Raw genomic sequence first — 17,590 nt, forward strand, 5'->3', positions numbered from 1 at the left:
TTTTTGTTGAAGCCTTGATAGCAATAGTCGATTTGTTTTTTAAATCTGTTGTTACAATCTGCCACTGTGAATTTCACCAGCTTTCCTGTAAATTGCAACTCAGATTTCCTTAACGGAACATACTTTCTTGGCAATTGTACAAACTGTTTCTGAATTGTTTGTTTTAGAACAAAAGGGAAACGATCTAAAGGGGTGATCATATAATGGTATTAGAGCTCACTTTCTTTAGAAATATGTTTTTAAAAAAATTCATCACATTCAGCTAAAGTATTGCAACTTCCAGGACTTTTTGTAGGATTGTTTTTCAAGCTACAACACAAGAATCTTTCTAGGATGCTTCAGAGAGTATGAAAAATAAGTTGCGATATTCCTACTTTCACCCTCTTCTTCCTTTTGCTGCAAACAATAACTTCATTTTGTGATTTGTAATTTGTAAATAAAACTTTTAAAAAATACACTCCATAAACATTCTATTTTTCCACTGCTAAGTTCTCATTCATAATCGGAAATCAGAGAGGCAGGCTCCCCTACCACATTGATGACTTGACAGTTCCTTCACTGATTCAGATGGGCACCATCCCACATCTGAATAACTCTTAAGGTGCACAAGAACAAAATCATGATGGACTCTAAGGCAGAATATCCTATTTAAAACTGTTAAGCTAACTCTCCTCCTTGCTGGTGTTCTAACATTCTCTGCATTCTTTCTCTTTTTGATCATCATTTTTCTAATCCCGGGATTGCAAATGTATGACATGCAGGCCAGAGCTGGCATGCCGAACCCTCTCTGTGGGCAAGCATGCCATCACCAGCTGCTCTCTTCCGTGTTCTGGCATGCATATCAGAGGTGGTATTCAGCAGGTTCTGACCAGTTCTGGAGAACCAATAGCGGAAATTTTGAGTAGTTGGGAGAACCAGTAAATACCACCTCTGACTGGCCCCGCCCCCATCTATTCTCTGCAGTGGAGGGTTTAAAAAATTGTTCGAACCTACTCTGTGGGTGTGGCCTCCTTTGTGAGAGTGGCTTGCCGCCCATGTGACTGGATGGGAGTGGCTTACCACCCATGTGACCGGATATGAAGATGCCGACGACACTTGTCAGAACCATCTTAAATTACCTCACACACAGCACTGGCCTGCATAAGAATATGATGTAAACTTGTTTTTTAAAAGGCATCTTTGGTTTGCGTTAAAACAACTTCAACACACACAATGTTCTGATTGCACCACAAATGCAGTAGTCATCCTTACCTTTCACAGAGGCACTGAGTTTTATAAATATGAGCATGATAGTGTATAATAAGGACCAGTAATGGGTTTCAAAAATTTTTGGAACCTCTTCTGTAGGTGTGGCCTGCTTTCCGGGTCCACTGGTGGAAACTCTTCTAACCGGTTTGGTAGATGTGACGAACCGGTTCTACCGAATAGGTGCGAACTGGTAGGAACCCACCTCTGATTCTCTGCCTCCTGAGTCCCATCTGATCGGGAGGGAATGAGGATTTTACAGTATCCTTCCCCTCCCACGCCCACCAAGCTGTGCCATGCCACACCCACCAAGCCACACCCACAGAACCAGTAGTAAATTTTGTTTGAATCCCACCACTGATTTAAACTATCACTGTTACTGATCCTAGAGCAGGGGTGTCAAACTCATGGCCCATGGGCTGAATGCCTCACACAGTGGCCACCCCCACCCCTGGTTTAGCTAATGGGGGAAAGTCGCAATATGTCATGTGATGATGTGACAACGTGAATTTGACACCCCTGTTCTAGAGCATAGAAAGAGGACTATTTTAGTAGTAATATAAATCATAATGATTGAATTGCCTTAGATCCCTGTTGCTTTTCATTTGTGTATCAATGCCTAATTTAAAATTTGCAGGGTGGATAGCAAAGAACTGAAACATTAAGAGAGACAGCCAGGGCTAACTCTTAAAAAAAAAGTCTTGAATTTTTTCTTGAAAATATTGCCTTTAATAAATAAAGCTTGAAATAATATTTATTAAGGAATTGACCCTAAAAACATACGTACTGCATCAGAATGATATAACCCAACCAGCCTTTGTTAGTTTCTGAAAGTTTCTTTGCATAAACCATTCATTTTCCAATATCTAAGTCAAGAATTCGTATTTATTTGTGGTTTACATCTAGTTCTTTTTATTCATTCATCTTTTTTCTTTATAATGGTAAAATAAAGAGAGAAAGAATATCAGCAATGAACAAGTCATGACTGCATTGCTGATTTAAAAGATTTCCTTTGGTTTATTCAGAAAACTATGGCTTAAATGCATCCTTATTTAGTTTAAGAAATTTTTTATTAGATTGAGTAGATTAGATTGATCAGAAGATTAGTCTTATCTATCATCTGTCTGTCTGTCTGTCTGTCTGTCATCTATCTATCTATCTATCTATCTATCTATCTATCTATCTATCTATCTATCTATCTATATCTATCTATCTATATCTCAATTCTCTCTCTCTCCTTATCTACCTATCTCTCCCTATCTACCTCTCTATATCTATCTATCTGTCTGTCTATCATCTAACTATATATGTCTATCATATATATCTATGTATCTATCATCTATGTATGTATCATCTATCTATCTATCTATCTATCTATCTATCTATCTATCTATCTATCTATCTATCTATCTATCTATCATCTATCTATCTCTTATTTATTTATTTACTTATTTATAACAACATTGAATATGTATCAATATATAAACTTTTGAGATTTTAGCTGGCGTATCATTATAAAAATTTAAATTACCTTTTATCAATAACTGAGTTATGGCATGAACTGTGTTTGAAATATTTCAAATGCCCTTTTGAATTGCTGAACTTTGTTCTCCTAAGCTCTCTTCCATAACTCTCCCTTTTTACCTTTCACAGGCTAAATTAAAGTCACACATCCAGAATCCCAGTGCACCTGAACTGATTCACTTTCTGTTTACTCCTCTAAATATGGTAAGTCTGAACTATTATTTAATATCTAGGGACTCAGTTTATTTCTCTGTGTGCATCACAGCCTAATCCATGATGAATTTGCAGTGTTGAATGCAGAGGGTGTATATCATGGAAATAAAAACCTTATTTTTTATTGGCTTCCTTAAAGCTAGCTTACTCCACATTTGAAATAAAAAAAAAGTCTCATCTGTTTTTAAACACCTCGATGGTATTTTAGTCAATTTTACCAATTCCAAGGGTTTTCTTTGGCCCAGAATCAAGAAGGAGCTCAACATTTCAAAACTCAAAACTCACATTTAATCTACAGAGTTTAATCTACCGAGTACAAGTAGTCGTCAATTTTTAGAATTTTAATCCTAAATCAAAACATTCCATACGCCTGGAATTTTGGTCATGGGTCGTAGTGGTAAGTCAAGTCACCACATGGTCGGATTCAATTTCACGACCATTTTTACATTGGTCTTTAAGCAAGTTGCTTTGGTCTTTAAGCAAATCATGTGGTGGTTAATTAAACCCCATGGTTGTAAGTCGAAATCTAACATCCAATGGGTATTTTTTGTCAGAAAACAGCAAAAAAGTGTAAAATGCAATCACATGATCACAGGATTCATATTGGTCATGCATGCAAATAGGTTGCTAAGTGTTTGAAATGCAATCACCCGACCACAGGGGGTGTGTGGCAGTTGTAACTTTGAGGACCTGCTGTAAATAAAACTTTTTTTTTCCTTTGTCCTAACTTTGAACAGTCCATTGAATGACCAGTCATAAATTGAGAATTACCTGTATGCATGTCTATGGAGATTCTCAGTCATCCAGGCCATGGTTTTCCCATTGGTGCTTTTTCAAGAGGCAACTGGACTTTCTGGTTTTTCTTTGAAGACTTTGGCTTCTCATGGCAAGAAGCTTCTTCAGGTTCTTCTTCATTTCTGAAGAAGCTTCTTGGATGAGAAGCCAAACGTCTTCAAAGAAAAACAGAGAAAGTCCAGTTGCTTTTTGCAAAAACACCTTTGAGGAAACCTGTATGCAAGGCAAAGGATCTTGTCCCTTTTAAAATACACAAAAGCAAAAACTCCAATCCTCATATACATAGATTTTGAAAGGAAAACCAGGAATAGAATAGAATAAAAAAATTTATTGGCCAAGTATGATTGGACACACAAGGAATTTGTCTTTGGTGCATATGCTCTCAGTGTACATAAAAAGACAAAATACATTTGTCAAGAATCATAAGGTACAACACTTAATCATATTAGAAAACAATCAATATAAATCGTAAGGATACAAGCACGAAGTTACAGTCATACAGTCATTAGTGGGAGGAGATGGTCTTAATTACCCAACTACCTCTGCTAAATAACAGGGCATACCCACTACTGGCTTTATTCTGTAAGCAACCACATTACTTATACAATAGCAGAGTTGGAAGGGACCTTGGAGGTCTTCTAATCCAACCTCCTGCCTGGGCAGGAAACCCTATACCATTTCAGACAAATGGCTATCCATCTTCTTCTTAAAGACTTCCAGTGTTAGGGCATTCACAACTCTGGAGGCAACTTCTGTTCCACTGATTAATTGTTCCAACTGTCAGGAAATTTCTCCTCAATTTTAAGTTGCTTCTCTCCTTGATCAGTTTCCACCCATTGCTTCTTGTTCTACCCTCGGGTGCTTTGGAGAATAGCTTGACTCTCTCTTCTTTGTGGCAACCTCTGAGATATTGGAAGACTGCTATCATGTCTCCCCTAGTCCTTCTTTTCATTAAACTAGACATACCCAGTTCCTGCAACCGTTCTTCATATGTTTTAGTCTCCAGTCCCCTAATCCTCTTTGTTGATCTTCTCTGCACTCTTTCTAGAGTCTCCACATCTTTTCTACACCGTGGCGACCAAAACTGAATGCAGTATTCCAAGTGTGGCCTTACTAAGGCATTATAAAATGGTATTAACATTATCTCAATGTACATTTATTATTTCTTGTAGGTGGTACAGACAACAGGAGGACCTGAGCTTGCTAGCACAGTGCTCAGTCCCCTTCTGACGAAAGACACCATCGAGTTTTTACGTTGCATTGTCACAAGTGAAGAAGGACAACTCTGGGTATCTCTAGGGAATGCATGGACCAAAGCCAGGTAACAATTGAGTTGAATTCATATATTTGAACTGCGTAAAACTTCATGGGCGTATCTTCCATTTTGGGGTTTTTTTTCCCACCAATCTGTACATCCTTCATATTAGAATAGAACAGAATAACAGAGCTGGAAGGGACCTTTGGTGATCTTCTAGTCCAACCCCCTGATTAGGCAGGAATCCCTATACTATTTCAGCCAAATAGTTGTTCAATATCTTCTTAAAAACAGCCAGTGTTGGAGCATTCACAATTTCTGGAGGCAAGTAATTTCATTGATTAATTGTCTTAACTGTCGGGAAATTTCTCCTTAGTTCTAGCTTGCTTACCTCCACTAGACCGATACGATCGCATCGATTAGGCCTCCTCCGAATTCCATCATCCAGCCAGTGCAGACTGGCAACTACCCGGAGGAGAGCCTTCTCGGTGGCTGCTCCGACCCTCTGGAACGAACTCCCTGTGGAGATTCGGACCCTCACCACCCTCCAGTCCTTCCGCGCCGCTTTAAAGATCTGGCTGTCCCGGCTGGCCTGGGGTTAAGATTCTAACCCCACCCGAATGGTGTGACTGTTGTGTTTTCTTTTTAATATGTTGTATTGTCTTCATGTTGGAAAATTGTTTGTCCTTCCCCCCCCTTTTTTTTTTGAACTGTGAGCCGCCCTGAGTCCCCCCAGGGAAAAGGGTGGCATACAAATAAAGGGAAATGAAATGAAATGAAATGCTTCTCTCCTTGATTAGTTTCCATCATGAAATAAGTTCAAGGAAAAAAAACTATATTGTTGGGTTTTTTTTTTAATTCAGTTATTAATGTTTCAGTTTCCTTGTTTTTTCTTCCCGATGCAAGAATTCAGAAGCCTCTTGGCAAAGCCTCTCGATATGAAGAGGTTCCTTATACATCAATGAGCCATTATCGGCTAATTGATCACACAAATCAATAGACATTTTGAGCAGATGCTCACAGCTTTTCTAATGAAGAGTGAATCCGGTTGGCTGGAGAGTGACACAAATCAGTGATCATAATTACATGATTGTCAGCATGCATTAAAACAGGCCCATACAGAGATAATTATGCGTGTGTAATTACAGCCATTAATAAATTTTGAAATGATTGAGGGTTGTTGTAAATAGATCCATTCTTGACACTGATGATTGCAAGAAACACAGGCAAAAATGTATGAAATGTTTTCTGTACAGGGAAAAAAAAAAAGAGGAAAGCCAAAAGCATGAGATAAGACAGAATTTCCACCATAATTCTTAATTCGTGCAGTAGGCATGCCGTTTCAGCATACAGGTAGTCCTCGACATATGACCACGATCAGCCCCAAATTTCTGTTGCCAAACGAGACATTTGATAAGTGAATTTTGCTTCTATTTATGACCTTTCTTGCCACAGTTGCTAAGTGAATCACACCAGTTCTTAATTTAGTGACGCGGTTGTTAAGTGAATCTTGCTTCCCCCTTTGACATTGCTGGTCAGAAGGTTGCAAAAGGGGATCACATGCCCCTGGGACACGGCAACTGTCATAAATTGAAACCGTTGTCAAGCATCTGAATTTTGATCATGTAATTTATAGGGATGCTGCAACCATTGTAAGTGTGAAAAATGGTCATGTCACTTTTTTCAGTGCTATTGCAACTTCAAACAGTCATTTAATGAACCGCTGTAAGTCGAGGACTACCTGTGATGCTTCCTCTTTTTATTTACTCCATTGTAATATTGTCTTAGGGACGCGATGGCTCAGTAGCTAAGATGCTGAGCTTATCGATCAGAAAGGTCTGCAGTTTGGTGGTTCGAATCCCTAGCGCCGCGTAACTGAGTGAGCTCCCATTGCTTTTCCCAGCTTCTGCCAACCTGGCAGTTCGAAAGCATGTAAAAATGCAAGTATTAAAATAGGGACCACTTTGATGGGAAGGTAATCGTGTTGCGTGTCCCTTCAGCATTTAGTCATGTCAGCCACATGACCTTGGAGAACATCTTTGGACAACGCTGGCTCTTCGGCTTTGAAACAGAGATGAACACCGCCCCCTAGAGTCGGGAGTGACTAGCACATATGTGCAAGGGGAAGCTTTGCCTTTACCTAATGTTGTCTACCCAGAAAACTGTCCTTGATACAGAGATATCCTGTAGAAATCCTCATTGGGGGAGGATAGGCAAACTGCCCCAAATTCTACTCCCTGGATTTATTGATCTGGAATGTTCCAGAATGCCAAGCTAGTATGGCATTTGGGGAGTTGTAATCAAAGCCCATCTGTTGGGGAGGTTTTTGCTAAGGGATCCCCACAGAGCTGTGGTTATTGAGAGAGGAATATGAATAGCATTGAAAGTTCTCAGTGTTTTGAGACTTTTACTCCCCTTCAAATTGAAAGTTCATTTTAAGGAGACCACTTAAAAAGCGGAGAGAAGATCTTATCTCCTGGTCTTTTCTTGCCCCTCATAGTAGTCAAGAAGAACCAAGGAGAGAAGCAACCTAGAACTAAGGAGAAATTTCCTAACGGTGAGAGCAATCAATAACAATAGCAATAGCAGTTAGACTTATATACCGCTTCATAGGGCTTTCAGCCCTCTCTAAGCGGTTTACAGAGTCAGCATATTGCCCCCAACAACAATCCGGGTTCTCATTTTACCCACCTCGGAAGGATGGAAGGCTGAGTCAACCCTGAGCCGGTGAGATTTGAACAGCTGAACTGCAGAACTGCAGTCAGCTGAAGTAGCCTGCAGTGCTGCATTTAACCACTGCACCACCTCGGCTCTGTTCCAATGGAACCTTACCTTCAGAAGTTGTGAGTGCTCCATCCCTGAAGACTTTCAAAAAGAGACTGGACAACCATTTGTTTGAAAACAGTATAGGGTTTCCTGCTCGAACAGGGGGTTGGACTATAAGACTTCTGAGGTCCCTTCCATATTCTATGTTCTAATATAGGGTCTCCTTTTTGAGCAGGTGATGGGACTAGAAGATTTCTGAGATTCTTTCCAACTCTCTTATTTTATATTCTACTAGCTGATAACCTGGTGTTACCCGGGTATTTATTTATAGGGGGGAAATGTCTGGACCAAACATAATTTCTAATGTTGGATTTTCCCCCTTACCAGAGGGAGACCCCTTGTGCAGTACTGTGAATCTGTTATGATGACAACTCACTGCACTGTGCAATAGAAGCCATTTTATGGCAGTACAGTAGAAGCCATTTTAAGGCACAACAGGCTGTATCTTTAACAGAAAACATACTCCGGGGGGTGTTAGGGGTATCTTACCCCCACAGTATTTGTTTCCAGAGAGTAAGTCATCTGTGTACCAAGTTTGGTTGAAATTGCTCAAAGCATTCTTGAATTATGCTGGAACATACACACACAGGGAGCCATTTTTATATATATAGAAAGAAAGATGTTCTACTTCCTCTTAGTTCCTGCCGACATACTGATTTTGAAATGTGCCAGGAATGAACTTTAGGACACAGAAGATTCCCCCCACCCTATCTCTTTGTTGTCCTTGGTTGTCACATACTTGGTAACAATATTCTCCTGTACGGAGGTGATGGGAGATGTTCTTCTCCCAGGCGTTGCTACCATTTCAATCCATTTCAAGAAGAGTTTCAGAGTGTGTTTAGCCCCCAGGGTTCTAAGCTTGCTGGGAGAAGTTTCATACTACCTTGAATAAGGAGAGGATGAAATTTTTATTGAAGAAATTGTATTCGTTTGAATGAACTTGGAGGCCAGAGGGCATCTCCCCCGTTGCCATCAAACGCGATCACCACAGTTAAAAATGTCTTCTCAAACTTCCCATCCACACTTGTAAAAGAACAGAAGCCATGCCGGCATGCAATTAATTTTGGCTTTTCCTTAAGCCTAATTGGCATTTGTCTTTTTGATTCATTTTTGAGAATAGTGCTCTGCATATCTGAAGATGGGGATAAATTAATGCCATGGCATTTTGTGCAGGGCCTCTGATAACGGAAAGAAAATTGGGATTTCTAATGCACAACGTTGAGTAGGAAGAGCGGGTAGATCTCAATGGAATATTTTTCACCGATTCCTGAAATAATTGTCTAGCTGGAAGCTGTTGAAATCTCATCTCACGAGTATAAGAAACGTGGAAGTATTGCCACATTTTTCATTTGGCTGTACAGTCTTTATTTTCCCATAAATTGAGCGCAAACATCAGCATACATTCTCAACTCATCCTGTATTTATTTATTTATTTATTGCTCCAATGCATTCCATTCCAAAATATCTAATGATGTAGTAGACCGAAAATGCTTAGAGTACTCTAATATTGGCAGACTTTAGTCACAAAAATGTCCTTGCTGAATTTCTTTCTCTATCAGTATTCAACCTTCTGATCCCACTATTCTCCATCGGAATATAAGGCTAGATCAGTGTTGGCGAACCTTTTTGGCTCCAAGCGCCGAAATGGGAACGCACGCACGTGCTGGAAACTGGAAGAGCAGCCGCCCAGTGCGCATGCCCACACTGGGAAGATGTTCTTCTGGTTTCTGGCATGCGCACCGGCCAGCTGGTCTTCTCAAGCGCATGCACGCCAGAAACTAGAAGACCTGGTGAATAGTGAGCATGCATGCACCGGAAACCGGAAGATCATCTTCCCGATGCACTCATGTGCACCGGGCGGCTGCTCTTCTGGTTTTCGGCACTCCTGTGGATGTGAAGACCTGCTGGAACCAGAAGAACAACAGGCAATAGAGAGATGGCTCTGTGTGCCACTTCTGGCACTCCTGCCGTAGCTTTACCATCATGAAGCTAGATAATCTCATATCTCTATCTCTGTCTGTCTGTCTATCTATCTGTATCTATCTAATCTATCAGTTTTCTATCTATCTCTATCTATCTATCTATCTATCTATCTATCTATCTATCTATCTATCTATCTATCTATCTATCTATCTATCTATCTATATCATCTATATCTATCTAATATCATATATCTATCTATATGAGCCAAGGTGGCGCAGTGGTTAAAGAGCAGCACTGCAGGCTACTGCTAGATCAGCAGGTCAGCGGTTCAAATCTCACCGGCTCAGGGTTGACTCAGCCTTCCATCCTTCCGAGGTGGGTAAAATGAGGACCCAGATTGTTGGGGGCAATATGCTGACTCTCTGTAAACCGCTTAGAGAGGCCTGATAGGCCTATGAAGCGGTATATAAGTCTACTGCTATTGCTATTGCTATTGCTATATCATCTGTCTGTCTATCTATCTATCTATCTATCTATCTATCTATCTATCTATCTATCTATCTCATATATATCATCTATCTATCTCATCTGTCTATATCATCTATCTGTCTATCTATCTTTTTATCTATCTATCTATCTATCTATCTATCTATCTATCTATCTATCTATCTCATCTATATCTAATATCTATCTATCTATCTATCTATCTATCTATCTATCTATCTATCTATCTATCTATCTATCTATCTATCTATCTATCTATCTATCTAAGAGCCAAGGTGGCGCAGTGGTTAAAGGCAGCACTGCAGGCTACTGCTAGATCAGCAGTTCAGCGGTTCAAATCTCACTGGCTCAGGGTTGACTCAGCCTTCCATCCTTCCGAGGTGGGTAAAATGAGGACCCAGATTGTTGGGGGCAATATGCTGTCTGTCTGTCTGTCTGTCTGTCTATCTATCTATATCTATCTATCTATCTATCTATCTATCTATCTATCTATCTATCTATCTATCTATCTATCTATCTATCTATCTATCTATCTATCTATCTATCTCTTCTGTCTGTCTGTCTGTCTGTCTGTCTATCTATCTATCTATCTATCTATCTATCTATCTATCTATCTATCTATCTATCTATCTATCTATCTATCTATCTTAGGTTGTAAAAGACTTTTGGGATCTTAAGGGAAATTTTTGTCTATTCTATGTAGTCCTTGACTTACAACCACAATTCAGCCCAAAATGTCTGTTGCTAAGTGAGAAAGTTGTTAAGTGAATTTTGCCCCATTTTACGAACTTTCTGGCCACAGCTCTTAAATGAATCACTGAAGTTGTTAAGTTAATAGCACAGTTGTAAAATGAACCTGGCTTCTTCATTGTCTTCGCTTGTCAGAAGGTCACAAAATGTGATCACATGATCCCAGGACGTTGAACTGTCATAAATATGAATAATTTGCCAAATGGCTGGATTTTGCAGTGCTCATCAATGTTAAAAACAGCCGTAAATCATTTTTTTCAGTGCCGTTGTGACTTCAAATGGTCACTAAATGAAAGATTGTAAGTTGGGGACTTACCCGTATAGTTGTAACAAGAAATTGGAGCCAGCTTCCATAAGGTCCTCTTTCTTGCTTCTAAAAATACTATTTGGAGCTACAGATATGCTGGAATTCATGTCTGTAGCCCTTTGTGTATGTAAGAGAGCTTGAGTTCAGAATTCCCTTACCTCTTGGGCAGAAGCCTTTGTAGGAAATAGAATGAGTGGAGTTGCTTTCTCCAGCTAGATCAGGGGGTCTCCAACCTTGGCAACTTTAAGACCTGTGGAGTTCAACTCCCAGAATTCCTCAGCTGAGGAATTCTGGGAGTTGAACTTCACAGGTCTTAAAGTTGCCAAGGTTGGAGACCCCTGAGCTGGATGGTCTTCTGATCTTTTGGGTTAATGTTCCCTCCACACCCAACCGTCATGATCACTGATGGCTGAAAGTAACAGGGATTGTCATCCCAACATATTTAGAGAGAATCAGGTAAGGGATGATTGTCATCATGAAAAAAGAACATTCCTTTGTATAACGTAATGTGTGTGTGACTTGCTGTTTTGTAATCCAATTGTCACTTTACTCCCACTGGTGTAAAGGTTTTAAATTATGATGTTACTTTCCTTTGTCTTAAATGCAGAGCTGAGTGGCCCAAAGAGCACTTCATCCCACCCTATGTGCCCCGATTCAGGAACGGCTGGGAGCCTCCTTTGCCGAGCTTCATGGGGGCCCCAAATGAGCAAGAACTCAACCACTTGGCTGAGTCAGTGGCCAATGTGGCCGAACAACAGAGGAAGCAAGAGATGAAAAGATTGTCAATCGAGGTACGGAAAACCATATATTTTATTCTCAATAGCCCAACTGCAGAAAGGGTTTATGTCAAGGCCTGGGCAGTTTAGCAACAGTGTGTGGTGCTTACATAAACCTTGGGTGGCATTTATGGCATCCCAGAATTAAATAAAATCTCAAAAGGCCACCAAACCTTTGCAAGCCTTCACAAGGTTTCTGGCAAGAAGGCTCAACTGTCATGAGGTTTGGGTTCATTAAAAACAAACAAACAAGCTACTTTTCGGAGTTCAGCATCTCACTCCAGCACATGATTTTGTGCCATGGCACCTGCCACCTGAAAAGTGACAATATGCCAATGTGTGGCTTGACTTGTGAATCCCTTGAAACCGTTGTGTGATGTTTTTTGGGGGTGGGTGTGTGTCTTCTGCAGCCTGACACCTTTTAGATGGGACTGGAGTTCTGAGAACGCTGAGAATTTGAGAGTTAACAAGCGTGGTGTGTCTGGAGGCACTCAGCGGAGAAGCCTAGTTTATGATTAAAATCAAAAATAAGTATGTTTGCGTCCTTCAGAGTCAATAGGGCAATCATTTTTGACAGGGCTGGAAAAGGAAAATTAAATTCAACCTGACAAGGAAGAGCAGCACGCTTTATCATCTCCCTGCCTTCCTTATTTCTTCCCCCTTTGTTTATTTATTTATTTGTGCATTAAGGTCAGTTAAGCAACCTTGGTCGGTCTGAAAATCCCTGCAGCTTGCTTGATTGGCACTTGGATGGAATGAGTGGGATGGAGGGGATCTGAAATGCAGGACTGTAAAATGGATTGGGTAGTGGGGGAAAAAATATTCCCAATAAGGCAAATACATTTTTTTCTGTTCTGATCTGACTATTTTGTTCTATTCTATTGTATTCTATTCTATTTTACTTTTGATTCCATTTCCTATTCCATTCCACTCCATTTCCTATTCCATTCCATTCCATATTCTATTCCATCCCATTCCCTGTTCCATTCCATGTTCTATTCCATTCCATTCCCCGTTCCACTCCATTTCATTCCACTCCATATTCTATTCCATTCCATTCCATATTCTATTCTATTCTACTTTCGATTCCATTTCCTAATTCTATTTCATATTATGTTCCATTCCATTTCATTTCACTCCATATTCTATTCTATTGCATTCCATATTCTATTCTATTCCATTCCATTCCATTCCATTCCATCCCATGAGAATCTTGGATGGGAGAAACAAATAAGCATACATTTTCTTAATCATACCACACTACTAGTCTATGATAACTGATTGTAACCTGTCTTTGTGATCAATGATACCAGAAAAATGCCAACACAAAAGCTTTCTAGCCTTCCTTTGGTATTCTTTGACTGAAGTCTCATGAGTTTTGTGATTGAATGGTGGAAAAATATCAATGTATTCTAACTCTGAGTATTTCCTAAAAATGCCTTGTTCTTACTAAGAAAACAGATTCTTTTCTCTTTTTATTTTGGAAAAAAGGCATCTTTGAATGAATTAACAACATGCATACTGCTGCCATGGTTACACAGCTTAATGCGCAGAGCTAAGCGTTGACTTCAAATCTAGGAAATTCTGTTTCTTGAACATTAGTCCTACCTTAATCTCTGTTGAGCTCCATTGTGTGCCTTTTCCCTGTCTTCTGAGCAGGTCTTATTTGAGCCTTGCCGCATCAAAATATAAACTGGGCTTGAGAAGGCACCTGAGGGTAGAACAAAAAGCAATGGGTGGAAACTAATCAAGGAGAGAAGCAATTTAGAACTGAGAAGAAATTTTCTGACAGTTAGAACAATTAATCAGTGGAACAGCTTGCCTCCAGAAGTTGTGAAGGCCCCAACACTGGAAGTCTTTAAGAAGAGGTTGGATATCCATTTGTCTGGAATGGTTTAGGGCTTTCTGCCTAGGCAGGGAGTTGGACTAGAAGACCTCCAAGGTCCCTTCCAACTCTGCTATTGTATTGAATTGTATATTGTATTAAGTCCTATTGCAATGATTTAAGGTCATTTGTGGTTTGAGGTCTTTGCAGTGATGTCCATTCCTCCATTGACAAGGTTGGCTAATTAGTTTATGTAACTATAGCAACCTGTGTGACATTTGATCCAATGGGACCAATAATTTGACAAGTTCTGAATTCCCCTTCTAAAGGAAATCATAGCTCAGTGCTAAAACATTCAAAAGACTCCAGGTTCAAAACAATATACTGCTAGAGTAAAGAAGTATCATGGGAAAGATGTCCTTAAGTGGGTGCATCACAAGCTCCACCAGGTGGTGGTTCTTCTTCTTCCTCCTCCTCCTCCTCTTCATCCCCTTTTTTGCTTCTTTTTCCTCCTCCTCTTCTTCTTCTTCTTCTTCTTCTTCTTCTTCTTCTTCTTCTTCTTCTTCTTCTTCTTCTTCTTCTTCCTCTTCCTCTTCCTCTTCCTCTTCCTCTTCCTCTTCCTCTTCCTCTTCCTCTTCCTCTTCCTCTTCTTCTTCTTCTTCTTCTTCTTCTTCTTCTTCTTCTTCTTCTTTCCAATTCACTTCTACTTCCTCCTCCCCCTCCTCCTCCTCCCTTTCTTGCCTACTCTGTCATTTTGGGAAAGAAAAACAGATTTATATTTTTGTACTGTAGTAGATTACAAACTTCGTTCAGAGCTAAATGGACTGGAGATTCTAGTGTTCTCATATACAAATAAGAGCCAAGGTGGCGCAGTGGTTAAATGCAGCACTGCAGGCTACTGCTAGATCAGCAGTTCAGCGGTTCAAATCTCACCGGCTCAGGGTTGACTCAGCCTTCCATCCTTCCGAGGTGGGTAAAATGAGGACCCAGATTGTTGGGGGCAATATGCTGACTCTCTGTAAACCGCTTAGAGAGGGCTGAAAGCCCTATATATAAGTCTACTGCTATTATTGCTATTGCAAATAGCGGGACTTATTTATCAGTTCCTGTATGAAACTGTACGAAGGACAATTGTTTTTAGGAGTTGCTTGTTCTGTTTTTTTTTCACACCCCAAACCCCCTTTCTAAAACAATTGGCAACCCCTCTTCCCTTTTCAGATCTTCCCCTGCTTTACTTGCAGAAGATCTGAGCCCATATGAAACTACTAAGGGTAGCCTTCAAAAACTCAAGATTTCCAGACTTATAGATGACTAGCTGATAACCCGGCATTGCAGGGGTATTTATTTATAGGGAGAAAATGCCCGGACCAAACGTAATTTCTAATGTTGGATCTTCCCCCTTACCAGAGGGAGCCCCCTTGTGGAGTACTGGGAAGCCGTTACCATGACAACTCCATGTGTTGTACAGTAGAAGCCATTTTATGGCAATACAGCAGAATCCATTGAAAGGCACAACTGGCTGCATCTTAACAGAGCACACACCCCTCTGCCTGACCAGGGGGACTTACCACGACAGTATTTTTTTTTTCCAGAGAGTAAGTCATCTGGGTACCAAATGTGGTTGAAATTTCTCGAGGTGTTCCAGAATTATGCTGGAACACACACGCACACGCACACGCACACCCACCCACACACACACACACAATTTTGATCTGTAGGACACATTTCCTTCTTTAAGGAATGATGATTGAATGTGGTATTGCCCAGTTGTTTGTAAGCTTTTATGAATTTATAATTCATCAATTTCTAGCTCAGATTTCTTGGGATGCAAGGAGCTGGGAATATCATTCCATCAGAGGTGGGTTGCTCCTGGTTCGGCCCGGATTGGGCGAACAGGTAGTGGCAGCAGTGAGAGGCTCCACCCACTCACCCGGGCGCTTCTGAACATGCACAGAAGCATCGCATGCACGAGCAAACCAGTAGCAAAAAAAATGGAAACCCGCCCACCACTACATTCCATGTACCAGTCAGAGCATCTGCCCGATAGCTTTTCCTTGTTAAAATATCCAGGCCATTCCATGTTGAAAAATGGTATGGACTCAACTTTTCAGGTTGCAACAATGCAATGACAGTTCTGTGGAAGATGTGTAGAGAATGGCCATGCATAGTTTGCAATGACAGATCTCTGGCAGACTTTATGTAATCGACAACTAATCTCTATGTTTGTTTTTCTTTCTTCCAGCATCCCAGCATCTCTGATTATCCTCCATCTGAAGGGTATGCATTCAGTAACACAGCTTACAAAAGAGGGCCTCTGCCGGACCAGGGGGCAGCTGTGGCTGCTTTTAAGCAAAGTGTTAGCCGACATGTAGATAGGTAACTTTACGTGGATGTCATGTGTACAGTTATGGAGAACTGTCCCAGCTGGTGGCTTCTAGGATGAAGGTGGCATTATCTTTATACATCTGTTACTCTTCACTGGCCATAGAAGTAGAGATCCTTCTCTGTGCTGAAACTAAAACTTCTTCCCCCACCCCTTCCTTTTTTTTTTACTCTGCTTTCTCTAAGTGCTGCTGACAAGTTCTGTTTAAACATGCTATTATAAATAAAGAGAGATAACCGAAATGGATTGTAAAGTCTGAATTGGAGCTTGGAATCTTTTCCTACTTACAAACAAGGAGTTGCCTTGTTCTTGGCCAAGGTCAACACGAGGTGGCCATTTTCTCTGTGGGTTTAACTGTTCACTTTTGCCAAAGGAGACACAGAAGAGAGATGCTCCCTGTAGCTTTCCATACAAAATCAGCTTCCATGCTGTTAAACCAAATGGAGAGAGGATTAAGGTCCATGGATTTTCCCTGGTCTTATAACCCCCAACAAGAAGATTCCTCTCTGCCTTATTAATAGACAGTACGTTTCGGAGTCTAATAGTAAGAATGTATGTAGCTCAGTGTCAAACTGTTGGGTTCCTTGTGTTCTTGAGCTTGACTGTTTTCCTGTAGATATTTCAACCCGTCAACATACCATTTACCAGAAACAGGAAACAATATCAGACAATCAAGGAAGAAGATAGAGAAGGAACCATCAAGATTGGCAAAATAAATTACTATATATATAAGCAACCAGCAATCTGCATTCTCCCTCACCAATGATGTCCCCTAGTTTGATAATGAAACATCTTTAGGAAAACAACTGAACTCAGATATCATCTAGAAACAACACATTTCTGGTTGCCTGATGGTGCGTGAATATATTACACGGTTTTGTTGTACTCTATCACATCTCCCATCTTCAGCATCTGTGCCCCACTGCTTTAAAAGCCTAGAACAGTGTTGGTGAACCTTTTCGGCACCAAGTGCTGAAAAGGAAGCGTGCATGCAGACCAGAAACTGTAAGAGCAGCCGCCGGGTTAGCAGGTGTGCCCCGGGAAGATGATATTCTGGTTTCTGGCACGCACATGTGCACCAGCCACTTGTGTTTCTGGTTTCTGGCATGCATGCATGCATGAAGACCAGATGGCTGGTGCATATGTGCACGCCGGAAACCAAAAGATCATCTTTCCGGCACATGCATGCACACCCGGCGGCTGCTCTTTTAGTTTCCGGCACTCCCACGTGCGTGAAGACCAGCTGGCCGGCGTGCCGGAACCC

At 40.7% G+C, this 17,590-nt stretch overlaps 1 protein-coding gene across 3 annotated transcripts in view; it reads left to right on the forward strand.

The window, feature by feature from the left end:
- EPS8 (EGFR pathway substrate 8, signaling adaptor) overlaps window positions 1-17,590 on the forward strand; it is a 179,312-nt gene that overhangs the window by 131,735 nt on the left and 29,987 nt on the right. For 2 of the 3 annotated variants that reach the window (XM_087722840.1, XM_087722839.1), the window contains 4 exons: window positions 2,899-2,973; window positions 4,950-5,098; window positions 11,950-12,133; window positions 16,186-16,319. In XM_087722840.1, coding sequence (XP_087578966.1) covers window positions 2,899-2,973; window positions 4,950-5,098; window positions 11,950-12,133; window positions 16,186-16,319 — 542 coding nt within the window. The remainder of the gene's footprint in view (window positions 1-2,898; window positions 2,974-4,949; window positions 5,099-11,949; window positions 12,134-16,185; window positions 16,320-17,590) is intronic. The other variant, XM_087722841.1, reaches the window with a different exon arrangement.

Source organism: Thamnophis sirtalis, unplaced genomic scaffold (assembly GCF_051295495.1).
Source record: "Thamnophis sirtalis isolate CommonGarterSnake01/CBP01778 unplaced genomic scaffold, rThaSir2_p1.2 scaffold_9, whole genome shotgun sequence".
Lineage (NCBI taxonomy): Eukaryota > Metazoa > Chordata > Lepidosauria > Squamata > Natricidae > Thamnophis > Thamnophis sirtalis.